This window comes from Leguminivora glycinivorella, chromosome Z (assembly GCF_023078275.1).
Source record: "Leguminivora glycinivorella isolate SPB_JAAS2020 chromosome Z, LegGlyc_1.1, whole genome shotgun sequence".
NCBI classification, from domain to species: domain Eukaryota; kingdom Metazoa; phylum Arthropoda; class Insecta; order Lepidoptera; family Tortricidae; genus Leguminivora; species Leguminivora glycinivorella.
The window spans coordinates 1,224,431-1,251,906 of NC_062998.1; the positions used below are offsets into that span (position 1 = coordinate 1,224,431).

The 27,476-nt window shown below is 37.5% G+C and overlaps 1 protein-coding gene across 5 annotated transcripts in view; it reads right to left on the reverse strand.

Annotated features, from left to right (window-relative positions):
• Positions 1–27,476, reverse strand: part of LOC125240721 (innexin shaking-B) — a 145,674-nt gene that overhangs the window by 43,206 nt on the left and 74,992 nt on the right. The window contains exon 2 of one of the 5 annotated variants that reach the window (XM_048148751.1): positions 2,190–2,719. The exons of 1 other annotated variant lie outside the window; for it this stretch is intronic. In XM_048148751.1, coding sequence (XP_048004708.1) covers positions 2,190–2,561 — 372 coding nt within the window. In that variant the 5' untranslated portion in view covers positions 2,562–2,719. Of the gene's footprint in view, positions 1–2,189; positions 2,779–27,476 lie in introns of those variants that run through there. 3 more of the 5 variants (XM_048148750.1, XM_048148749.1, XM_048148752.1) reach the window with 3 other exon arrangements.

A 27,476-nucleotide genomic window follows, 5' to 3' on the forward strand; every position in this document is an offset into this window, starting at 1 on the left:
GTTTTGTGATAGTAGTTAACATTAAAGTAAATATATTTAGCATTATTATTTAATAGTATTTGACACATCAATCAGTAATAAAAACTACATATTTTAGACAAAAACTAAATAAAACTACCCCAAATACAGTGTTTTCCTTCTGAACTTATTTCATATTTGAGGATTTACAGCAATATGGACGAGGACAACATTATTGTTTTATCAATTTAATCTAATAAAAACAAAGGTTTTAAAACTTTTAAATGCATCGATTGTCCACCGAAATAATGTAAAAGTAATAATTTACAACAATGGCACAACGTCTTATTCACATAAATGTAATAAAATAAATATTGAATGACCTGTATCAGACTTGAGGCCCAAAAAGTCAGATTTCCTGATTTATACCTAGGTACATGTACATATAGACCTTGAATTCTTGTAAAAAATAAAGCATAGTTTTCATATCCACCATTTTCCATACATTGCAGTAAAGTCCACCAGTTTAGTAAAATATGCACACGTCTTTGTGAAAAGTGTATAAGTAACTACGACGTTATGCTTGTGAATGAATGTAATACCAAATACTACGTTTCGCATCTGAATTTAAGTTCGCAAAACCAGAAAGTGACAATGGTTAATATTAGCGCCATTAGCGGGTTAAAATTTAAAATTACACTATCTCGCTCTAACTAGCCCCTTTAGCCATAAAATAGGGTACTACCTGAGTCCGAGCAGTGTCTAACTTATGAATTTACATATTTCTTATACATTCTGTGGTAATTTTGTAAAATAACCAGGCTGATATTACACGTTTTTATCTAAAAATATATATTTTTTCAATTCCGGAATTTTCGAGATTATGTGTTTCAATTCCGGAACTGTAATATCGGAAAAATTGTCCGAACTTCCGGAATTTCGAGATTCCGGAATTCCGGAATGCAAGCCCTAGCGGAAAGCCGGCGGACGCTGGCTTTGGGGAATAGACTTTTGAGATTTTAAAGATCTATGCACGACCCTGTAAATGACGAACAACAGTTCGGGAGTAGAAAAACTAATAAAAAATGTTTCAAAACCATTTTTCACTGACCCACATCGACGACACAGTTCACATTGTTGATCGGATCCGTTACATTTTGATTAACGCCGCGTTTACGCGTGCGCGTAATAAAAACGGCGAAACTAGTCCCCCAGTAAACTATTCTTAGGCGCGTACCTGTCAGTGACGCGTTTTTACGTTTCATAAAAGGAGGAATTTTTGGGTTAGTCAACCTTTGCTTGTAGTTCGTTGCCGTCGCCTACTTACAACGGTTTATACGTGAGCATTGCGAGATTTTAACAGAATATTCTTGATCCCATTTTAAGACTAAAATGTCATATAAACTTTCTGGATTTTGCCATAGATTAAATATAACAATATCATACCATCCCATACGCGACCGCGCTTACACTCCACCACACATAGATGGCGCCACAAAAAAAAAAGCGATTATACTTGTAGATGGCGTTAAGTGTCACTTTTGACATAGATTTACGGCTCGGAATTGACACTTAATGCCAATCTACAAATAATCGGTGGCAACAAGGCATTTTTTGTGGCGCCATCTATGTGTGGTGGAGTGTAAGCGCGTTCGTAGGCGGTCGCATTTTAATGTATGGGATGGTATGATCTTGTTATATTTAATTTATGATTTCGCCTAGTTTCAGAGTTATTATTAATTGAAAAAAAAAAAAATCTTCCTGTTACTCAGTACAAAAGGCTTTTTTGACGACGTTGATGTCATTATGGAGAATAGTCTCACTATCCTCATTGATTGATAGATGTTAAAAAGTGAGAAGTAAAACATTTTAAAAATTAGGTTTTTAGAAAAAAAAAACTTCAATATCATTTCAAGTGCCAGTTTTATGCTTAAAATTTACTTTTTATGAAAAATACATTAAAAAATTACAAAAAAAAATTTTTTTTTGGCAAAATTTCCTCATCTGCAATAAACATTTTTTTCTTTCGTTTGCAGGCTTTCTTATGCCTTAGACGACCATTCTACTTGAAAATGTTGAGATGACTGAAATGTATCATGAGTCATTTATTAGTTATGCTGACAACGCGGTTACTTCGTCCTTAAAATTAAGCGAAGAAGAAGGCAGGGCCTTTCCACGCTTCAAAGCCGTTTCCTAAGAAATCCAATAGAAACTTACAAACTACAACTCACCTGAAAAAACAGGCAGAAACACACCCATTGGTAGTATTTGTAAATCTTCCTGTCGCTCATATCTTCCCGGCCTTTCTCCCGACTGTTCCCGATCCCAGGATACGGAACTTCAACACCAACTTTCTTATTGAAAAAACTCTTCAAAGTATACGTCGAGTGAATCCAACAGTACGTGTTCAACACGTCCTCGGGAATATCCTTAGTGTGTATACAGTCTATAGGGTTACCCACGTATTGTCTCGTCGTCACTATCAAACTAAAAGATATAAGTAAGATCACGGTTATAGAGTAATGCAGCCGAAACACTGGCGAGTCGATATGTACATAGTTCACTTTTATGAGATTCTTTAGGCCGCGAAACACGTCTAACATCTTAAAAGGTTAGACGGAAGTCCTATCATTATTATCACTCTGTCTTTCTTCGTTTCATTGTCGAATCGTTGTTTTTTTACATCGGAATAGTCACTTTGGTCGAGTTCGTGAGTTATTTCATTTGGTCGGGAGTTTTTGTTTGTTAACTCATTATTTCACTGTTTGTAACACTTGATCTTGGAAGCTGAATATGCTGGCTGGTGAGTAAATAATTAAGCTAATAAAAATGATTAAAATTATTAAAGTAAAACGCTGAGTGATGAAATAAGAAGGAGGATCACCTAATGCAGAGCATTGGTTGTAATCCAGTGGAGCGGTACAACTTAACCACGTAACCAATGACGATCCGATGGATCGGTGTCAAAATTGACGTTTTTGGCTTAAGAAGTGTCTATCTTGACCCTGATGTGTATAGATAGCATCACTGAGATATCTCTGCTGTATCAGTGCTCAAATACAACAGTTTGCAGCAGACACTTGTATAATGACGAAACTAAGGGGATCCACACGTGATTAGTAAATTTCACCGAAACATATTATCAACCTGTTGCAAAAGTGACAAACTGCATGATATATTGATATCGTACAGGAAACTGGTAAAGAACCCCTTCAGGGTGGTCACATCTACCAGCATCGATCCGCATTTTATGTATGAAGTCTTCGTAGTCGTTCATTGAAGACGCTTAAGCGTCGGAAGGCTCAAAGCATGCGTATGAGTAAGCATGATCATACTAACGAGTTTTTTCTCATACACAAAATGCGGCGCGATGCTGACAGATGTGATTCATAAAAAGCAAACTGAAGAGATGCGACAGATACAGTTTTCTCAATTCTTTCTTTCAGTTTTCTCAAAGTTTTCTTTGCGGCAATCAATTTTAAACAAATGACAAATAAAATTTCTTGGAACATTAAGCCGGCTTACGCTAATTTTATGTCGTCTTTGTATTTTAAACGCGTGATGAATCAACTCCGTTTCACGGGAATTATAATTGCGTATTGTCTACATTCTGGAGCGTTCTATTATTGTCTATCGTTTATCATTTGAAAATCAAAGAGTTATTTTGATAACTTTTTTGTTTAGTCACTTGCAAAAATAATTTGTTATCCAAAGAAATTATTGAATTAGAAATGTTACTGCTGACAAAGATACTGCAAAGTTTGAATGTCGGTTATAACCTGGGTCAAAAGTGGGCCAAAATTTATCGGGAGACCAGAAAAAACTATACTTATGTGTAGTTAATCCTTCTTTCACTAAATAATGTGAGATAATATATTTATTAGTGATCACATTTAATTTAATACATTAAAATTTACAATAAACTTTATAAATACGACTATTTATTAAGCGCTGGTGGCCAGCGGTAAGAGCGTGCGACTTAAGATCCGGAGGTCGCGGGTTCGAGATCGAACCCCGGCTCGTAGCCAATAAGTTTTTTCGAAACTTATGTGCGAAATGTCATTTGATATTTGCCAGTCGCTTTTCGGTGAAGGAAAACATTGTGAGGACACCGGACTAATTCCAATAAGGCCTAGTTATCCTTCGGGTTGGAAGGTCAGATGGCAGTCGCTTTCGTAAAAACTAGTGACCACGCCAAATCATGGGATTAGTTGTCACAGCGGACCCCAGGGTCCGCCTTGCGTTATCCCGGGATAACGCAAGGAGGATGATGATGAAACGTTATATGACCATTAACAGAGCTTTCTCCTATTTTAAATGGTGGCAACGCCCTTCCAACTCTTTTCATCCTGCAGGTCAATAGGTATAGGTATAATATGGGTAAGTGAGTCATGAGGAGAAATGTGTCTGGCCTTCACATTTAGCCAATTTAAACCATTGATAAGTTTTTATTGAGAGTTCATAAGTTTCAGAAGCATGAACTCGCAATAACACATATGTGGCTATGAGTAAATAATTTTATTTTCTGGAACAAGCTTTTATCGCCGACTGTACCTTTCTTTCGACGGTCATCTGCTGCTTTCCGAAGCGTTTCTAAAAAACTCGATAGGGATACGACGTTTCATAACAAAGTTCCTGTGCCCACCTTTCTGATCCATCATCAGATCAGCTCCATGATACCATAATATTTCATTGTCACGTGATTTACATATGTGTGCAAAATTTCAGGCTTTCAGCTCAATCCGAAACCGGGAAGTGGGTCAAAAGTTTCTACGTTTTGACCCAAACTAACATACTAACAAGGCAAGTTGAATAAAAGCTTTTAAAAATATGAAGGCCAGACACACTTCTCATTACCTTACACCTTTTTTCAATACTACGTCTGTGGCAAACAAGCGCACGGTTCGCCTGGTGGAAAGCGGACACTCCCTTTTGCTGTGTTAAGTACACAGCAAAAAGGAGACAAGTTCCACGGTGGGTTTGGGTTGCCGATGACTCAAAGGACAATATAGACGGAACAAATTAGTACCGTAGGTCCTTCCGTCACCAGCACACCGTACCCTCGTTGAGCTCTGGCAGCCTTACTCACCGGCATGAACACAACACCTTACCATATTTCTGCTAACTTCGCATTAAAATTATAGTCTAGTTTTTCATATTTGAGGATGATGATGACCTAGTGCAGTCTAGTAAATAAAAAAAAAGACTGACAGCTATTACATCTACTAGTATCAACGACTGTCTATTAGTTAAAACAAATGAACCAAAAACAAAAGATTACTCGCGTCTGCGCACGCGGCGCGCCGAATCTGTCACTTTGACAGAAATAGCGCGTGACAGCCGCTAAGTAGATCGTTTACTCACTGCGCTACAACTGTCATTTTACTAACAACTCGTTTTACATGTGTCATTGATACGGCGGTATTGAATAATTGATAGCATAATAAATTTAGGTTTTTAAAAAGTATGATTAAATTTATAAATCTAAATATTGTCTACAATATTTGTTTATGTACTAACTCTTAATATGATAGATTGGAGATATCAGTATTAATTATTGACGACCGGTCTGGCGCAGTCGGTAGTGACCCTGCCTGCTGCGCCGCGGTCCCGGGTTCGAATCCCGGTAAGGACATTTATTTGGGTGATGAGCACAGATATTTGTTCCTGGGTCATGGATGTTTTCTATGTATATAAGTATTTATATATTATATATATCGTAGTCTGAGTAGCCACAACACAAGCCTTCTTGAGCTTACCGTGGGCCTCAGTCAATCTGTGTAAAACTGTCCTATAATATTTATTTATTTATTAAATATAAGGTTTGTTTTAGCAGAAGCGTCACTTATGTATGTGGCCTATTCAATCAATGCTATCCATACTAATCCATACTAATATTATAAATGGGAAAGTATGTTTGTCTGTTTGTCCGTCTTTCACGGCAAAACGGAGCGACGATTTGACGTGATTTTTTAGGTGGACATAGTTGAAGGGATGGAGAGTGACATAGGCTACCTGTTGTCTCTTTCTAATGCGAGCGAAGTCCTCTAATATTTGACTTATCGTAAACTTCGAACTAAGGCCGTCCAACTATGTTCGTTCTATAAGGTGTACTCGGGTAATTCCGAACGTCAAAAACCGTCGGTAAATTCCGAAAAGGGAGCCTTATTTACTATGGAATCACTGGTGATTATCATCTGAATCTCGGTATTATCCGATTAAGGGCATTACCCGAATATACCTTACTTATATGTAATTCAGTTTATTGGCAGAGGTCGTATTCGTATTGCTAAATAGAGAAATTCGATAACTATATAGAGTGGTTACCACTAACTTTCGTAAAACAATATTGATTCGATTTCATTTCAATTATATCGCTTTCTAATCTTTCTATTATCTTGATAAGAGTCCAGAGCCGCCAGATTTTCCTAATATTCTGAAGAATGAAACGTAGACTTCGTATAAACGTTTAATGTCTGAATATTACATAGCTAGTTCGACTCGACGGCCATTTTTTGCCATATGGTTTAAAAAAAAAAACTTTCCTTAAGTTGTCAAGACTGATTTTTATATATCTGCATAAATTAAATATAACAAGATCATAGCATCCCATACATTAAAATGCGACCGCCTAAAACCGCGCTTACACTCCACCACACATAGATGGCGCCACAAAAAAAATGTCTTGTAGCTTTCGATTATACTTGTAGATGGCGTTAAGTGTCACTTTTGACATAGATTTACGGCTCGGAATTGACACTTAATGCCAATCTACAAATAATCGGTGGCAACAAGGCATTTTTTGTGGCGCCATCTATGTGTGGTGGAGTGTAAGCGCGTTCGTAGGCGGTCGCATTTTAATATATGGGATGGTATGATCTTGTTATATTTAATTTATGATATCTGTTAGAAAATACTGTTAGGAATTGATAATCATCAATTCCTGATCATTTTCGCCGGCTCTAACTTTTACCAGACGCTTGAAAGTCTCTTTAACTTAAGGTACAGCGGGGCAAATCTCGACTGTAACTCGAATGTAACTGGTCCATTTTTCCATGTTTTACAATGTTTGCTTTATTAAATAGAGTGTCCACCGGTTATATATGGTAGGCGTGTTCAGTGGATACATGTAGAACTCAACATCATAGTGTATTAATGGAAGAAATGGATCGGTTATAATTGTCCCCCAGTCGAGATTTTCCCTGCTGTACCTTACCCTAGTTTCTCAAGCTACGGAAGAAAGCTCTGGCGGTACAGCCGGCCTAACCGAATGACAATCGTCAACGCAAGACGACGACAGTCGGGCAAATACGCAAACAAGAGCGATAAAGATAGATAGCTACGAAACAGATATTATCGTGAGCGTTTGTCCATTTGGCTACGTACCCAGGTGCCGTAGCCGAATGGCATCTCTGCGACGCGAGACGAAAACGAAACGCCGCGAAAGGTATTCTGGCCCTGTCGCGCCAATAGGCAAGAGCAAGAGATAGATATCAACGAGCGTTTCGTTTCGTGAGCGTTTGTGCCATTCGGATACGTATCCCGGACTTAGTCTATAAAGCGATTCTTACGTTGCCGCTAGCCGAGAGCGGCTAACTGCTGCCAACCGCCGCTAATATGCTCCGTGAGATCTTCACTCCAGGGACACTGACTGCCTGTGGACCGGCCGAGGCGTATTACAGTTCTAAATAACACAACTCTTTCATTCCTTTATAAAACGAGGAAATAGTTGCAGTAAAACATATTTTAGTACTAGCTTTTACCCGCGGCTTCGCTCGCGTTAGAAAGAGACAAAAAGTAGTCTATGTCACTCTTCATCCTTTCAACTATCTCCACTTAAAAATCACGACAATTCGTCGCTCCGTTTTGCCTTGAAAGATGGACAAACAAACAGACACACACACTTTCCCATTTATAATATTAGTATGGATATGACGACTGGTCGGGCCTAGTCGCGGTAGCGATATTTAACCAACTTGAAACTTTATTCTAACAACAAACTAAAATCAAATTCACATTACAATTTGAATAATGTATCAGCGGATTAGTAAATATAATTAATACCTTATTGGATAAAATTGTAAATATATTTGAATTAATAATCCATTACTGATCAATTGTTTCGCATAATTAATATTGTTTAATAGTAGTACAAATTTCTGACATTTCATTTTTCTATTTTAATAATATCATTTGTAATGTAATTTGCTGGACTATGTCATCTTGTTTATTGGCATGTTATCTTAGTAAGTACCTAGTTAATTATAATAACATTGTGTCAAGATACAACTTAGTTATTAAGGAAAAATTTGCATGACTTTTTTAAGTCTACATTTAAAGCAAATAAACACTATTACTATTACACCAAAACTAAACAAACCCTTGAAATATAATATTTAACAATTTACTTTTGAAACCTAATACATAATATAATGAGCAATTTGATCAATAACGCAACTAGCCCAAAAAACGGAAATAGTTCCTAATTGGAACTAAAACATAAAAAATAACACAAACATCAAATAAATACCGTCCCGTCCCACCTGGGCCATCTTTAAAATACATATTAATACTCAAAAACGTACTAACTCACAACTATTTCCAATATAAAAATGAACCTTATAATTTTAGTATAGGATTTATAATCGCATCTAAAAATATAAGATAGATGGGACATAATTCTTATATCCAAAAACGTCATAAGTCTCAACTATTTTCAATCTAAAAATGAACCTAATTTTCTTTCTTTATGGTTGATAATCGTTTAATGAGTGTAGGAGAGATAGGACGGATTTTAAAGTATGATCGTAATCGTTTTATGTTACTAGTCGTTAAATGAGTCGTTAAACTCTTTTCATGTGCGTACGCGCAGCGATACATGGCGACTATCATCATCATAACATAGTGTGTCGGGGAGTAAGGTAAAGTTGTCAGAGCCCTTACTCGTACCTATTAGATAAATAACTATTGTTTCTGTAAATTTGTTATTTATTTTTTAATTTATTTTAATGTAATTTTGACGATTCGAAAGAGGTTGTAAAATCCTACTTGAATAAACGATATTTTATTTTATCTTATCTTATCTAATAAATAAATAAATAAATATTATAGGACATTCTTAGGCCGTTTTCACATTATCCGATCCGATATCGGATGTCGGAAGGATTTCAATAGAAATAAAGGTTTAGTAGGTCTTAGTAGGTTTGTTCTGTACAATAAACACTTTATTGTACAGAACAAATTACATGTACAGGTTTTATTTCTTACAGGTTAAGGTCGTGGATAAATATTTTTGACACTTTGTCCGCATCTATATTTATACCTTGACTGTACAATCACCCATCTCTCTCTAATCTCTAAAGTGCGAAAGAGACAAAAAACCTCATAATCCAAAAAGCAAACAGATATGAAATTAACGCATATGTTAACTCGATTGGCCTTAAATTGGCAAATACCAGTTAAACTCATTTTCAACTTTAAATATAAGGTATTAAAGGTTAAATTAAGGTTTAAAAAAAAGTTTGTTTTCAAGATATTATAGGCCTATTAAAATTTCTTTTGATTCAGTTTCGTATATTGTGGTTAGAGATGGGTAACTACCCAGGTAAATACCCGACGGTGGGTATTTACCGGGTAAATACCCGATATTTACCTACCCGCGGGTAAATACGCGGGTATTTTAATTTTTCTTCCAAATTTGACGTTTTAAATGGTGTTTTGGGCTAAAATAGATTAATTTAAGTCAGTCTTTGTAATTGTACACATTATGTTTATTCAAATTGAGAACGAATAGGTTGCTATGAGATAAAATGTGATTTTAGTGGATCTTTCCAACTATAAAAATGGTGTAATATCATTCTCTGACACACGGAAATAACTTAAAATGCTTTTAATAAAATTATAAGTCTGATAAATTAAAACTGTAAATGAAAATATGTGAATAAAAATATTGTAAAAATTTCTTTTTGAAGCTCATAACTCATACAAAGTATGTTTTATGACAAAAATGTATATAAACTTTTTTGTAGGAAATTGTGTCTACTCTAGTTCGTACATACAAAACTTTTCGATATTCATGATAGTTTCCATGAAATATGAAAAAAATACATTTTACGCCCCCTAACTTCACCATAACCCCCTCCAACCAGTACTAGGAAGTTTATCTTTATCGTATAAATACGACTATTTAATGCAATCTAAAAAGCACACGTAAAACAAATTATTTTAATTATTTTTAAAAATATACATTAAAACTTCTGTAATCATTATTGTATATTTGACTGAACAGTTTTGTTTTGAATTGTGTATAATAATTACAACCACTAACTTAGTATTTATCTCCATTTTAACACAAATCAGCATGTGCCACATGAAATGAATCTACCCGTCAATTTGGGTAGATACGGGTAAATACCGGGTAGATAGGTATTTACCGGGTAAATACCTGGGTGGGTAGATTGGGTATTTACCCACGACCCATCTCTAATTGTGGTATTTAGTTTAGATATTTATGTTTGTAAGGATTATTGCTTGTATGAGTAATCTTTGTTTGTGTTTCAATTTATGTGTTCGGAATGAGATAGCTGGAAATAAGTTCAGTTATTCTTTAAGGTACAGCGGGGCAAATTCCGACTTGGGCAATTGTCACTAATCCATTTTTTCCATTATTACACTATGATGTTGAGTTGTACATGTATCCACTGAACACGCCTACCATATATAACCGGTTGACACTCTATTTAATAATGCAATCATTGTAAAACATGGAAAAACGGACAGTTATAAGTTTGACGCGTCTGTCTGTCTGTTTGTCTATCTGTCTGTCTGCGTGTGTCTGTCTGTGGCATCGTAGCTCCCGAACGGATGAACCGATTTAGATTTAGTTTTTTCAGTCTTTATGAAAATCGGTCTACTTTGTCGCGGTCGGGGGTTTTTTCAAAATTTTAATTTTGTGGTTAGGTTATTCTTATCTTCTGCTTTATGATATAAAATATTCTATTTAAGTACAGTCAAGATCCCTATTATTAAGTAATTATTGAATAATATAGAGGTAATTATGCTTTATATTTTCGTGTCCTTCTTTACTAATCTTCTGAGACCCCTTTCTTTATTTTTTATCAGCCCTTATTATGTATTTCTATGACTAACTTTTTTAGAGCTCAAATTCCAAAAATATAACTTCATTTGCTTCAAAAAATGATAATCGTACATTTATTACTATCCACTCCACACTCGAAAATCATTTTCTTACAAACCTTCCCTATTTGTAAAGGAGTTACAAATTCACACTTTCCGAATCCCGAACCCATAAACAACCGGTACCAAGATGACTTACTACAGTGCAGTAGTACCCCAATATATAACCCCATATCGATGTTCCACACGCGCATACACATAATACCCCAATATACACCGTGTTCATTTATTTAAGAAGAACTAACAGCTACTACATAAAAAAAATCGTTAAAAAAAGAGCCATTTACAGGAACTCACAGGTAGTGATAAAATAAAAAAAAAATGTACACTGGTGCTACGCATTCGTGTTTTTTTTTGTTTTCCGTTAAATTCGACACGCAGTTAGGGTAATTATTAACTCATTTTTTGTTAAATTAAAAAAAAAACTTTTTTCTATACGTGATAAATGAAATTAGTGTGAGAGGACCTTAGTATCATTTCAAAGTTAGAGTAAAGTGTCCGACGGCACGTGGTTAAGGATGTCTCACACGTGTTCGGTAATAAAAATGTATGCTTTTAATAATTCGATAACCTTAAGACGTGAGTTTCTTAGAGAAATTAATTGTAATTCACCTTATACTACGTCGGCGGCAAACAAGCAAACGGCCCGCCTGATGGAAAGCGGCCACCGTAACTTATAGACGTCTGTAACTTAATCTTCTCGAGGCTGAGACGTAGGGTTAGAGTCGGCGTAGCTTTATTTGACGTTCATAAGCGCATTGTAATATGCAGTATGCCTACTTGAAAAAATAAATATTTCATTTTATTTCTTTTCAAGTGATGTCACATGCGCGTTGCCGTCCTATCAGAAACTTGTACACTCCTATTTTGCTGTGTACTTATTTCAAAGTTAACGGGAATCAATAAAAAACACGTTGTATAAACCAATATCGATATCCCATGCGCGCATACTCATAATACCGAACAATGACATTCAGTTTTGTCATGTAAATCGATGAGTTGCACAGCTAAGGTTTCATAAGAACCACCTTACTTAGACAACACTATTATACACCCTGTTTTCTTACTATAAAGTCCACCGACACTCAGTAAGTTTTACCACACAGATACATAGACTTGGTTACCTATTTTGAAGCTTGTGGGGTAGCGTTAAGGTTGAAGTGTGGGGCGGGTTGGTACACGGGGATAGGGGTAGGGTTGTGACGTTGGCCGGATACCGATACCGGAAGCTATTAAGAGGTTATATGTGGGTTTAAGGCGAAGGAGTTTCATTAGGTTGTATCAGAAACTAGTGAGTAGTTTTATATCGTTGTGAGAATGAAGTAAAAATAAAGATTTGCATAGTGTTATCGGTTTGACGGCTAATTGCAGACATTAATTATTTAATACGTGAGAAATTTAATGCGTGAGAAAAGATGTATTGTTTAGTTGAACCTGTGCGATGATAGTAAAGGCATAAAGAAAATGATAATAAGAAATGATTAATTAACCGAAATAACCACAAAATTAAAATTTTGAAATAAACCCCGAACGCGACATAGTAGACCGATTTTCATGAAACATGGCTAAGAACACTCCCGACTAACTCAGCTTTCAGACAAAAAAACTAAATCTAAATCGGTTCATCATTGGTACGAACCCGCGACCTCTAGAACGAAAGTCGCACGTACTTACCACTTAGGCTACCAGGCCCCTATTTTTCCATCGTGACAATTAAAAAAAAATCACCCCGGTTTTAATTTTCGACCATCACTAGCAAAGAAAGGAATACCTTAAAGTGTAACTCATATTGTCTTGTTAAGAAAGGGCTTAGTTAAAACATAATCTTTGGCATTAGTGCAGGCGATATTACACTACACGCTCGTAAATATCTACACAAATAAACCAGCTTATGCCTTATGTGGAATAAGTAGGTAATATTAATACCTTACCTACCAATATTTGCGAGTCAAAATTATTGTTTCAAAATGGAAAGTGTTTTTGATAACAATAAAAAGCAAAAAAGATAAAGTGTATTTAAATCATCATCCATCATCAGCCTGGGGTCCGCTTTGACAACTAATCCCAAGATTTGGCGTAGGCGCTAGTTTTACGAAAGCGACTGCCATCTGACCTTCTAACCCGAAGGGTAACTAGGCCTTATTGGAATTAGTCCGGTTTCCTCACGATGTTTTCAAATGATATTTAATTTTCGCACATATGTTCCGAAAAACTCATTGGTACGAGCCGGAGTTCGAACCCGCGACCTCCGGATCGAAAGTCGCACGCTCTTACCACTAGGCTACCAGCGCTTATATAAAGTGTATTTAAATAACAATAAATAAACTGTTTAGTAAATTAGAAGGTTATTAATTTTGTGTAATGTATTAAAAAAAGGAGGAGAGTCTCAACTCGTCTAGGTCTTCGAAGTTATGAAAATGAAAATGAAATATTTATTTTTCAAGTAGGCATATTACAATGCGCATATGAACGTCAAATAAAGCTACGCCGGCTCTAACCCTACGCCTCAGCCTCGAGAAGATTTCAGTCCCCCCTCAGTTGGAGGGGGGTATCCACTATGGGACCGGCAAGAAACTCGGCGGGCAACTTCTTTTCAAAACATTACATCTTATAATTAACATGCATTAAATAACAAGATACAATTTAACATGCAAAAGTATTCATCAAAGAATATGAACAGACTAGGTACTCTATGGAAATTAATTTCAATAAATTATATTATTGCTTAATAATACGTCGTTCTTCTTCAGAGAAAACATATCAAATTGACACAGAAGAAAAAGATAATATGAATCTCAATATCATTAAATATGTAATTTACCTACACAACATAAAATATAAAATATTTGATGTGCTTTCTTATCTGGCCTCGTAGCCGAATGGCATTTCTCCGACGCCAAACGAAAGCGATACGCCGCTGGCTCTGTCGCGCCAATACGCAAGCGCGATAGAGATAGATATCTACTAGCGCTTCGTTTCGTGAGCGTTTCGTGAGCGATTGTGCCATTCGGCTAGCTACCCTGAACTGTGTCCTCTATACATAATACAATTATTTTAATTGCTATTCGTTTTTTGTAGTTTCTGGTTCGGGCCATGCATGTTTGTCTGTCAAATAGTCCTCGACTCTGTAATAAGCCTTTAACATCAATGTTTTTTTTAAGTAGTTCTTAAGAGCTGGGAGGGGTAATCTCAAAGCAGTGTCAGGTAACTTATTATAAAAATGAATGCATTGCCCAACAAATGACTTCTGTACTTTACGGACACGAAACTTCTTTATGGCAAGCTTATTTTTGTTTCTAGTGTTATAATTTTATTTTTATTAAAGTTATTTTTTTAACCCCCGACGCAAAAACAACGGAGTGTTATAAGTTTGACGTGTTTGTCTGTCTGTCTGTCTCTTTGTGTGTCTGTCTGTGACATCATAGCTCCCAAACGGATGAACCGATCTAGATTTTAGTTTTTTTTGTTTGAAAGCTGAGTTGGTCGGCATTGTTTTTAGCCATGTTTCATGAAAATCGTTCCAAAATGTTTTTTCAAAGTTTTAATTTTGTGGTTAGATTATTTATGTATGTTCCCCGATCACTCGAAGACGCCGAATGGCATTTCTCCGACGCCAAACGAAAACGAAACGCCGCGCCAGTTAGTCCGGCTCTGTCGCGCCAATACGCACGAGCGATAGAGATAGATATCTACTAGCGTTTCGTTTCGTGAGCGTTTCGTGAGCGTTAGTGCCATTCGGCTACGCACCCTGGACCTATTTGGAATTATTTTTTACGTACAGTTAACCAATTTGAATCCTAGGCCACTGTAACCTTTTCACAGTCAACGTCAAAAGCGAATTCTATGGCCAATAAATCACGGTGTCAATAAGACAGGGTTCTAGAGTGGCCTTTGATTCAAATTGGTTGACCATACATTTTTTGACGAATGTCTGGGTAGTGAAGGGACTCTGCCTGCGGAGCCGGTTCGGATCCTGGTAAAGGCATTTACGGTATTTATATTTGTAACATGAAGATTTAAAAATGTTTAGATATATTTAAATCCTTTGACAGCCTCGTATGGCTCATCCATTAATTTTACATCACACCTAGACATGCCATGCCTACGCCACCTAGCCAAGTAGCCATGATAGATAGATAGATAGATAGATATCTTTATTTCTTGAAGAAAAAGACACAGTATTTCACAGAATTATAAAACAAAGGCTTTCACTAAAAGATCGTCAATTGCAAATTTTTTACAAAAAATAACAAAGAATACAAGTAGTAAGTAATCAACTTAAAATTATACAAAAATAAATACAAATCAAATCAATAAATAAAACATTGTCATAGATGTCACACACAATAAAAACAAATACCACATAGTGTATAATTAGCTAGGGCTAACCTAGGTCAAAATGTCAAACAATAAAAAATATAATAATAATGGCATAAAACAAAAAGTTTATAAAATTTTGTGTGACATGTTGTGACAGGGGGGAGGGAGGAGGTCCATAGTGAAATGTGACGGTTATAAGTTATAGCTCTCATATCACCAAGTTCAAGATCAAAGTATTTCATGGTTAAAATAGATAAATTTGTTTCTACACCAATCACTTGTCAGTAGTCATTATTAGGCACCATAATATAAAACACACATATAAATCAAACGCTCGTTTAACAAAAACAAAATCATCTCCCAAACCATTTCCTCCATAATTCACAAAGCGATAAAAAACCACCTCCATCAAAGCGAATAAAAAAACAACCTAAACCCAAGTAAAACATTCAGAAGTCCATGTTCAAAAACCTAGTATAAATTTATTTAGAACTAGCTTTTGCCCGCGGCTTCGCTCGGGTTAGATTCTAAAATTGCGGAATGCTCCAGACAAAACTTCCACCCCCCATTTTAGGAAAGTGGGAGGTTAGGTTAGTAGACACAAAAAGTAGCGTTTGTCACTCTCCATCCCTTCGACTCCACTTAAAAATATTGTTATTTTCACTTGAATTCGTCGCTCCGTTTTGGAGCCATTTTTACACGACTGCCCCAAAAAAAGAGTGTATTGTTTTTTATTTTATTATCAATGTGATCCACCCCACTTTTTATTGGATTTCGAAAATTTATATGTGGTTTCCACTCAGAATCGCGAGCTCTTTTGATCCTAATAGGAGAAAAAAAGTGTCCAAAGGTTTTTTCTCCTTCCGTTACCATTTTTTCATACATTTTGTATGGCGGTAACGGAATGGAAGGTTTAAAAAGTGTATGGAAATCTTGGGACATTTTTTTTCCTATCAGGATCGAAGACCTCGCGATTCTGAGTATTGAATCGCTTAAAAAATACCCACGTTACAAAAAAAGTGGGGTGGACAACTTTGAAAAAAAAAATGGCCCTTTGCCGTGAAAGACGGACAAACAAACAGACACACACTTTCCCACTTATAATATTAGTATAGTATTGATAAATCAAAGGTCGCTTAAAAAAACAAAATGCTCTCCCAAACAATTTCCTCCATATTTCACTATCAAAACATTCAGAAATCTATGTTAAAAATCTAGTATCAATTTATTTAGAATTATGGCAACCCCGGTCGGGGCGGGTGATATTTCTGTTCGGTCGTAAAGATGCCAGTGTTGCCATACCTTATTCGAAATAAATACGAAGTCAACGACTCCTCAAGCGATTCTAAATACAACTGGACGGGAGTGGAGATAATTCGGATATGTTCGGGTGTAGACGACGCGTGTGTAATTTCAATAATCCGTACTAATATTATAAATGGGAAAGTGTGTGTGTGTGTGTGTGTGTGTGTGTGTGTGTGTGTGTGTGTGTGTGTTTGTTAAACCTTCTTTCACGGCAAAACGGAGCGACTAGGGATTGCAATTGCTGGATCCAGCATCCAGCAATCCAGCTGGATCCAGCGCATTTTTCGGTCTGCTGGATCCAGCGCTGCGGATCCGCAAATAAAAAAATCTTCAATAAAATGCGTAATTAACTTCAGTAAACTTATTTTACGTCATGTTTAAAACGGTTCCGCGTTCCCGCGCGTATCCCGTGTCCGCTTAGCACAAAATAATTCTATTTCACTACAATTGTGTGTTTTTTTTTCAAAAACGTAAGTAGTTTGAAACTTGAAACTGTATAACTACTGAAATCTCAAAATGTATTTATAGTATTTAATTATTTACTGTTACCTACCGCAAAATTTCTTTTAAGTTTCAACTTATGTTTAGATCAGAATATTGATTGATGTTTGTCTACGTATAATATACCTACTTAGAGGTTTATTTTTTCATACTAAGTACTAGTAAGTAAATTAGTAATTTTCAATGTGAACTAGTGAATGTCCAAATGTTGTGCCAAAAAAGCAGGCCATGTCTACTCTAGTTGATAGCAGTATTTATGTACCTACTTATTGTAGTACCTTCGCTTCATCGTTGTTACACTTTTAATGACATTTTTTTTTATGTAGATATTGTAGATTGCTACAAGGATAAAAATGGTTACAAAAAGTAATGCCAACTTTTTACAACTAAATTTTAAGTTTTTTCCCCTATTAGGAGGGAGCAAAGTAGCAGTTTTCTGTTCACGGACTATGTTGGCAGTATAATCATATATGGAAGAGTCCAGTTAGGGGCGACGACGAGCGAAACGAGGAGGGGCGTGTTAGGTTGACCGTGAGCAAACCGGAAAAAACTTTTGAAATGTAATAACAATAAATTAAACAATATTCTTCCAAAAAAGGAAGTAGGTAACTATTAAAAAATAAATATGTAAGTAAAATACGTAATTGCATCCCTGTCAATAAATTTAGAAGTTCATAGGAGACTCAGTATTGCATATTTTTCGAAATACGCCATAGATATTGTCGGTGTTCAATAAAACATTTGGTATTTACAATAAACAACCAGTTGTATATTACGTCAAGTAAAAAATTAGATAACATGAAAGTTTGGTTTTTAAAAAACCCTAAAAACGGCCAAACTTTAAGTTGGTAGGTAAAAGCAAGGTTGGCAAATTAAAAAAAAAAACAATATGATAATTTGGGTAATGAACATTCAGCGGAATAAAATTCCGCGAAACGTGCGTTGGGAAGTGATATTCGGTCATAAAATTTTCGGAGATAAATAAGAGAACCGTTTTAAGTTTTTTTTTTGATTACAAAATTGCGCGTTTTCATCCTTCCCTTCACTATTTCAAATAATTTTAGTAATAACAGACCTATAGTAGAGCAAAATGTATTTTTTTTTTGGTGTTTTTTCTACCTGCTGGATCCGCGCTGGATCCAGCTGGATTGGCGCCGATCCAGCAAAAATCCAGCTGGATTGAAAACACTGCTGGATTGCAATCCCTAGGAGCGACTAATTGAAGTGATTTTTTAAGTGAAGATATAGTTGAAGGGATGGAGATTCACATAGGCTACTTTTTGACTCTTTCTAACCTACCAATTCCCTAAAATGGGGGTGGAAGATTGTATGACGCATACCACAATTTTAGAATTTAACGTGAGCGCAGCCGCAGGCAATAGCTAGTTTCAAATAAACCTTCATTAAGCCAACCAAGTTCAAAGAGAAATAGTAAAACATATTTTGAAAATACACAGTTAATATCTTATCACGAAGTGGGAGCCCCACGAGTCAAACCGGGGATCCGGCAGACCACATCGGCGATGGCGAGATAACCTCGACTCATTTTTGAGTGGTTGGTCAGACATAGCACTTAACAGAGACGAATGGAAAAAGAGGGGGGAGGCCTTTGCCCAGCAGTGGGACACAGCAGGCTCCTAATAATAATAATATCTTATTTGTAAATTACACTGAAGCTATTGGCTGATTAGCAACGCGAAATACATACAGCTTAAGATCCAACACGGGCAAGTGTGTCATAGATATTCACCCGTCACCCGTGTGATGACGGGTTAAGAATTTCACCACCCCCTTTTTTCCCGTGGGTGTCGTAGAAGTCAACTGTGCGGCGAGAGGCTGGCAACCTGTCACTTCAATTTCACAATTTGGGTTTCTTTCAACCCCTCTTTGCCAAGAGTGGCACTGAAACTTAGTAGTTCATGTGCTCTGCCTACCCCTTATACTCATACTCATACTCATACTCATACTCATAATTTATTGATAATATATAATTACATGTCATCTTACGTATCTACTATACAAGTAATTGTTATTACAATTGGCTTATACATATATAATTAATATTTACTAGTCAGGAATTCATCAAGGCTGTAGAACGACTGCTCAACAAGCCAAGTTTTGAGTTTGTTTTTGAAAATTGTCATAGTAGGTGCATCTGTTATTACCGATGGTAAGTTGTTATACACAGCGGGACCCATAACGTGTATAGTTTTAGCCGTCTTTGCTAGGCTACGGGGCACCGCCGCTAGTTTGTGTCCGTATCGCGTGATGCGGTCGCTTTTATCTCCCCTCTTGGGGTATTTATCTAGATTCTCTCGCGTGTATACGGCAGTTTGCAGTATCAAGAGACCCGGCAACGTAATCATCCCCAGCTTTGTGAAAAGAGGCTTTGCAGACTCGCGCCATGGAACTCGAGAGATTGCTCTTACAGCTCGTTTTTGGAGGCGAAATACACGTTGCCAATCGGCCGCACGTCCCCACAACTCAAGCCCGTACTGAATGATGGACTGTATGCTGGCGAAGTAACAGCTGCGGACTGCCTGAAGAGGGAGGACTGGCGTCAGTCTGCTTAGGGCGAAACAAGCTCTTCCCAATTTGCCACACAAGGATTCAGTATGGCTCTCCCATGTTAGGCCCTGATCTATATGGAAACCCAGAAAGGAGGTGCTTTTAACCTGCTCTATGGTACCGCCAGAGAGTCGTACATGAAGCGGACGGCGCTTGCGGCCAGACAAATCAAATTGGATGAAATGCGTTTTGGTTAGGTTTAAAATGAGGCCGTTTTTTTCAAACCAGTTCAACATCTGTCCGGCCACTACATTCAGATTGTGTTCTAGTTGATCGATGGTCGGACCGGTTACCTTTATGGGATACAGGCGTGATTATATGTATATGTATGTATGTGTCATATTAAAAAGTGTGTCTGGCCTTCTCATGAACTCGCAAAAACACCTGTTACAATGAGTAAGAGAAGAGGATGCAAGATGTTTTCAACCTCGGACACTGGCGATCAAATATATAAAAGAGGCGCATTCCTAGCACACAGTCTTAGCTCGTGTAGGTGAACGCGTACTATGCTTGTATGAGTGAAATATGACAGGTCGACTGTTCGCGTTTTTGACAGGCGGCAACTGTGAGGTAACCGAGAGGGGGTGGGCGGCACTTTTAGCGGAGAGCGGGAATGGCCATACAGTACAATAGTACTCTTATTTTATTTTATTTTATTTTATTTTTATTACATACATGGAAAACCAACAGCTGAAGTTATCAATACAATCCAAAATAAAATTACAAAGCCAATTACAGGTTCTCACTTATAAAAAACAGATTAAAACCAAAATCTTTCCTATCTTACAAACGTGCAAGTACCTACAGCCACAGCCAAGCTTAGGAATGTGTACAATGTATATACCTATGTAATTATTACAATTTGATGTCAAGATACGCAATAGCGTGTCCAGCCAAGAAGAAGAAGAGAAAAAAGGAAAAGAACTAGTGTCGCGTTACCTACATTTAAATTTAAATTTTATCTTCTTTTATCTTTTATGTCTTCTTTATTATACTGTGCTTCTACAGTGGTCCATTCAGGGATATGTCTGTGGCAGACATGGATAAGTGAAACCAGACGCACTCGGGCGCGGAACCAGGTAACCCGTGTTTATTTAGACTCTTGGCCAATAAAATGTACACATTGCTCACGTCACATCCATCAACCGGCCATTCACACACAATTCGCGCTTTTCACGGTTCCGTAGACGAAATGAGAAAACCTTTTCCATGTCTGACTGTCGTTTGTGGTAATAACATGCATTTTTAACCCCCGACGCAAAAACGGAGGGATGTTATAAGTTTGACGTGTCTGTCTGTCTGTCTGTCCGTCTGTCTGTCTGTCTGTCTGTTTGTCTGTCTGGTGTGTGTCTGTCTGTGGCATCGTAGCTCCCGAACGGATGAACCGATTTAGATTTAGTTTTTTTTGTCTGAAAGCTGGGTTAGTCGGGAGTGTTCTTAGCCATGTTTCATGAAAATCGGTCAACTATGTCGCAGTCGGGGTTTTTTCAAAATTTTAATTTTGTGGTTAGGTTATTCTGGTGTTAACAAGCCCTTCACTTAATTTGCCACCTACACTATGGACTAATAATTTCAGTAGCATAATTTTGCATAAAACCAGCGTGACTCAGGGGACCGTAACCATGGCAATAAGAGGCAAGAAAAAGTTGATTCACCCCTATAGTGTATATTTTACTAGCTACTTTTATTACGTCAGTCAGTGGCATATAAGAATATGGCTCTCCTGGTAGTAAGTAGTCAGCGTTGGCTATGGACGCTTGCAGCTCAAGGCTTTTTTACTTATTATACAGATTGACTGCGTCCCACGGTAAGCTCAAGAAGGCTTGTGTTGTGGGTACCTACTCTAAATAGAAAACATCCATGACTCAGGAACAAATATCTGTGCTCATCACACCAATAAATGCCCTTACCGGGATGCGAACCCGGGACTGCGGCTTAGCAGGCAGGGTCACTACGCGCTAGGCCAGACCGGTCGTCAAACATTCTTTTAGATCCTGTTCTCTCATACAGATACAGTGATACAGTAATTTATTGGTAAAAGATAAAATATACATTTACAAGTCATTAATTTCATTTCTTAAATACTATTTACATTCATATTTAAATACCTGTAATCATTATAAATCATCATCATCATAAATCATCATATATCATGTGGAAATTATCGTAGTTCAAACTTCAATTTTTTTTAAACTAGTTCATCCTAACTAATATTATAAATGGGAAAGTGTGTGTGTTGTTAGTCCGTCTTTCACGGCAAAACGGAGCTACGAATTGACGAGATTTTTTAAATGGAGATACTTAGTTGAAAGGATGGAAAGTGACGTAGGCTACTTTTTGTCTCTTTCTAACGCGAGCGAAGCCGCGGGCAAAAGCTAGAAGAAAGATAATACAATGTGTTTGCTGAACAGAATACTCTGAAATCGCACAGCGCTGGTTCCAGGACGCTAGGATGAACTAAGAATAAACGATAAATGCAGTTAATGAACTTTAAGCTGCGTGTAAATCGGGAAACAACCTAGCCAGAGTTTCAATCGCTTGCGCTAAGGCACTGGTCCCACTGCGAGCTAGCGATATCATGAAAAGTTGATATGACATCATTATAGTCTTTAAAGGTGGTTTTCCACCGGCAGGGCGTGAATGGGCAGAGCGGGGAGGGAATTGAAATCGCCCGGACCCTTTTCCACTAAAAATTGCCATTAATAGCCATCGCGGAACTGCGCGAGCCCGCGCGAGCCCGCGCGTGCCTGCCGCAGATTGTAGGTTTCATACGATACTCTATGTCGAAAGCAATACGGTACATTTTTACACTAATAAATATCTCAATTCAAGTCCCGCACATCCAAGTCAATCTTTACTATGTCCACCAAAGATGCGCTGGGCGAGAATTTAAAATTCGCCATACAAATTTCAATTCCCTCCGCTCTGCCCATTCACGCTCTCCCGGTGGAAAACCACCTTAAATGTGGTCAGGAATACACTGTTTAAATCTTTCGGGTTATTCAGGCCCACGGTGTCGATTTATTCGAACAAAATCTGGTGGACGTCTCTAATATTGAGCATAAAAGTGCATAAGTGTGTAAATAACTGGACGCGACTGTACACGACGCGTGTTTGCTTCCTATTGTCAAGTCAATTTTCTTTTTTTTGTTATGAATGGGCTTACTCTTGACCACAGACTAGCCAAAGGCCTACGATGGAGTGAGCTCGCCTAGAAGATGCCTGTTCACCCATGATTTGAAGGTCGCCGGGTTATATGAGCTCGGAAATATAGGCGCCGGCAAGGAATTCCACTCCTTGGCAGTGCGCATAAGAAAAGAAGAAGCAAAGCGCTTCGTGCGAATTCGCGGAATATCTACGAAGAAAAGAGTTTAAGAGTCCGATGGTAGAATGGGGACGGTGGAATAAGCTCGTATAGGTCAGTTATGACGAATTCGTGCGTCATATTCAATGACACGATCTACATCAAACTGTGTTTAAAAATAAAATCTCAGACAAAACTCGCTATCGATTTCGTCTCTTCTGCGTTAATCCTTTTCGAGAGACTCCTTGACATGAAAATACTGTTGTAAACGTCTGTGCTGTAAGTGTAAAAGGTATTTAAGCGATTATAGACTGTAAAATTATACCAATTGATAGTAAAATTGAAATGGAAGATGTAATGTGTTGAGGAATTTTGTGTCTTCAAGTTTTAGACCAAGGACATGTCCGGACAACATCATAAGTAAGACAATAGCCAAATATGTCGCCATATCGTCGGGTGACATATCGAACGACATCCGAAAATGTCATGGAATCACAGGCGACATATGTAGGTATATCGTGCGACTTGTCCCTAGGGGTATATCGTGCGACTTGTCCCTAGGTATAATAACATACAAAATAATAAACTGAAATAAATGTCATATACAAAGAAAAAATTACCAAGGCCTCCAAGTGTCCAAAGCTGGACACAAAAATATAAAAAAAAAAGTTGTCCACCCCACTTATTTTGTAACATGGGTATTTTTGAAAAATATATAAAATATAAGCTGGATATAAAATTAATAACCAATTAATTTCTGATGCAAAGGCTGTCATCGCAAGTCATCATCGAGTGTGATGGGCACCTTTGCACCTGAGACGGCCCGGAACTAGTTTTGTGAATAGGGTTTAGTTTTAACGACGGACCTTGCATAACTCGGGCATACGAATTGTTTTAACCCTCAAATGCATCACCTTGACAAAGATTTATTCAAATTTGAATTTTGACACGCTGTCAATAAAGTCAAAAATACATGATGCACATATAGATCACTATGCATTTAAGGGTTAAGAGCTAAGTTGTCTTTTTCATAAGCACCTATATTGTACATTTCATTCATTGCCCAAACAATCTTCTGATTTGATGCTGACTATACACATAAGTTCAGTCACACATAAGTACTTTATAAAGAAAGTTGTTGCCCGTGGCTTCGCTCGTGTTAGAAAGAGACAAAAAGGATACTCTCCTATGACACTCTCCATCCCTTCAACTATCTCCACTTAAAAAATCACTCGTTGCTCCGTTTTGCCGTGAAAGACGGACAAACAAACAGACACACACACTTTCCCATTTATAATATTAGTGTGGATACTTTATAATAGACTACTTGGTAAAGAAATACACCCAATACCCGTTGTAAACTTGTAAACATTTACAAATCGTTGTAAAAACGAAATAAGTGGATCCCAGTACGAATCAACATAAACATCGCGATCAAAAGAATATGATGTGTGTTAGCCGCTGACTGAAACTGGGTCTTATAATGGTGGGATAGGAGTGAGGAATCGACAGTGTGCGATGGTATGATTTTGTAAACTTTATAAGTAGGAATACAAACAGTTTCGATGGGTTGTCGATTATCTTGCGTTATGGCAATCTATGTTTGATATCGATTGCGGTTACCATGTAGTGGTAAGTCTCATTAATCGTAATAATCATCCGATTTTATCACTTATCCACGTGGATAAAGCATCCGTCACGCTTTAGCAAGTATGTCAGTGTGAGAGTGACAGATGTCTTATCCACGTGGATAAGTGATAAAATTGGCAGCATGATACGCCGGCAGGGCCCGTAACTTTCATGCCGATGACATAAATTTGACGTCACGCTGCATATAAGTAGGATGATTCAAGAGTTTTATTTAATAATTAATCATTATTCATCAATCATTTTAATCATGACTTCAAAACTAATCTATTCATACGTAAAATAATTAATACCTACTTGATACGTGAATAGTAAATTAAATTATTTGTTTATAGTTTTGTTACCATATTTCAATAAAAACAAAACAAAATTGTTTCCTTTTCGTTTCACGTATCAAGTAGGTATTAATTATTTCACGTATGAGTAGCTCACTTTTGAAGTCATTTGTACATGATTAAATTGATTGACTATATGCAGCGTGACGTCAAATTGATGTCACCGGCATGAAAGTTACGGGCCCTGTTTATAAGTCTAGTAGGGCCATATTTTTTTTAATTTGTTCATCTCACTTTTTGTTTGGATTTGGAAATTTTTATGTGGTTTCCACTTAGAATTGTGAGCTCTTTCAATCCTAATACGAGAAAAAATGTGTTCCAAGGTTTTTATTCCCATTTCGTTACCATTTTTTCACATATTTTGTATGGCGGTAACGGAATGGAAGGTTTGAAAAATACATGGAAATCTTGGGACATTTTTTTCTCCTATCAGGATCGAAAGACCTCGCGATTCTGGGTATGAATCGCGTAAAAAATACCCATGTTACAAAATAAGTGGGGTGGACAACTTTTTTTTATACTACGTCGGTGGCAAACAAGCATACGGCCCGCCTGAAAAAAATGGCCCAGTAACAGCGCTGGTGGCTTATAGCGGGAGCGCTGGTGGCCTAGCTGTAAGAGCGGCTCCTTGCGTTATCCCGGCATTTGCCACGGCTCATGGGAGCCTGGGGTCCGCTTTGACAACTAATCTCAAGATTTGGAGTGGGCACTAGTTTTTACGAAAGCGACTGCCATCTGACCTTTCATCCCGAAGGGTAAATTAGGCCTTATGGGGATTAGTCCGGTTTCCTCACGATTTTTTCCTTCACCGAAAAGCGACTGGCAAATATCAAATGACGATGTGCGCCGGGGTTCGAACCCGCGACCTCCGGAACGAAAGTCGCACGTAATTACCGCTAAGCTACCAGCGCTTATCATATTCTTTCGTATCTATAGGCATATTATTAAATTAATCATCCTGTATTGCCCAACTCTATAAACCAAGTAATAGCGCACATTTTAACCTGAATTGACTAGTAATATTCCTTGGGTGTTTGTACCTCTGCGTCTACTTGTATCCCATGCCACACACAAGAACAGCATCCGCTCTATAAAATGTCAAAATTGCCTCCATTTGTAAGCTTCAGCTCTGCGCACGCCTCCAAATTTCCGAAACACGCATAACATTATATTGCGTGATTAATTAATAAATTAATTAAAGCACTTACAATATATAATCAGTCAAAGCGCGGCCAAAACTAAACGTAACATTATATCATTATTAGATATACTAACAAGACAGTCTCTTGGCAGATCAGCACAAAGTTATTCTTGGCCCATTTTCGAGTACACTTATAAATAAAAAACGACACTACTTCCTCTGTCAAACAAGATGGTTGGAGACGAGAATTTCCGGTCGGAAATGCTCGAGACCAACGTTGTGAGTCAATGAGATATTTCTGTGGAGGTGGACGAACTGAAAATTCGCAGCTTTCATAAAAAAGTTTCGCAAGTATACCGCTATCAGTGAGATCGCTAAGGTTGACTTGACACATGGCATGACGTAATTGTCACTGACATAATATTGTTGCAAGCGGAAATCGACCTTGTTGTCTCATGATGTTCAAACGAACCTTAACCGTAGGATGGTAAGCCACATTTTTGGTCGACTGTACGTACCTACGAGCGTTTCGAGAGCGTTTGTGCCATTCGGCTCCGGGGGCTGAAAAGTGATTGGCACAAACCAGGATGCGAAATCAAGACCTTGAAAAATGCCTGAATAACTCCAGCTGTTAAACGTCCAATCAATGACAGTACAATAAATGACGAGAAATAACAATGCTGACCGAGAATTTCATAAGAAATGGAGCAACACAACGTTCGAGCTCAAAGGAACCTTTGTCAAATAAATACGACGTGGTTTACGATGCCGAGTTGAAGGCCTTCCCTTGTGTATGTAAAGAACAGTCGTAAAAATGCGAATTTCACGGGAAAAAACTAATTTTCTTCACCTTACGGCAGGTGTCCGACCGGTGGCTGTGATATACTATTCAATATACTCTATGGTTGTGATATCACAGTGGCAAAGAGGCACACGGAATGCCTGATGCTATGTAACTCATCATAACCTACGGACTACGAAGGGATACTATAAGTTTGACGTGTCTGTCTGTGTGTGTGTCTGTCTGTGGCATCGTAGCTCCCGAACGGATGAACTGATTTACATTTAGTTTTTTTTTGTCTGAAAGCAGAGTTAGTCGGGAGTGTTCTTAGCCATGTTTCGTGAAAATCGGTCTACTATGCCGCGGTCGGGGGTTTTTCAAAATTTTAATTTTGTGATTAGGTTATTAAAAACGTGGACA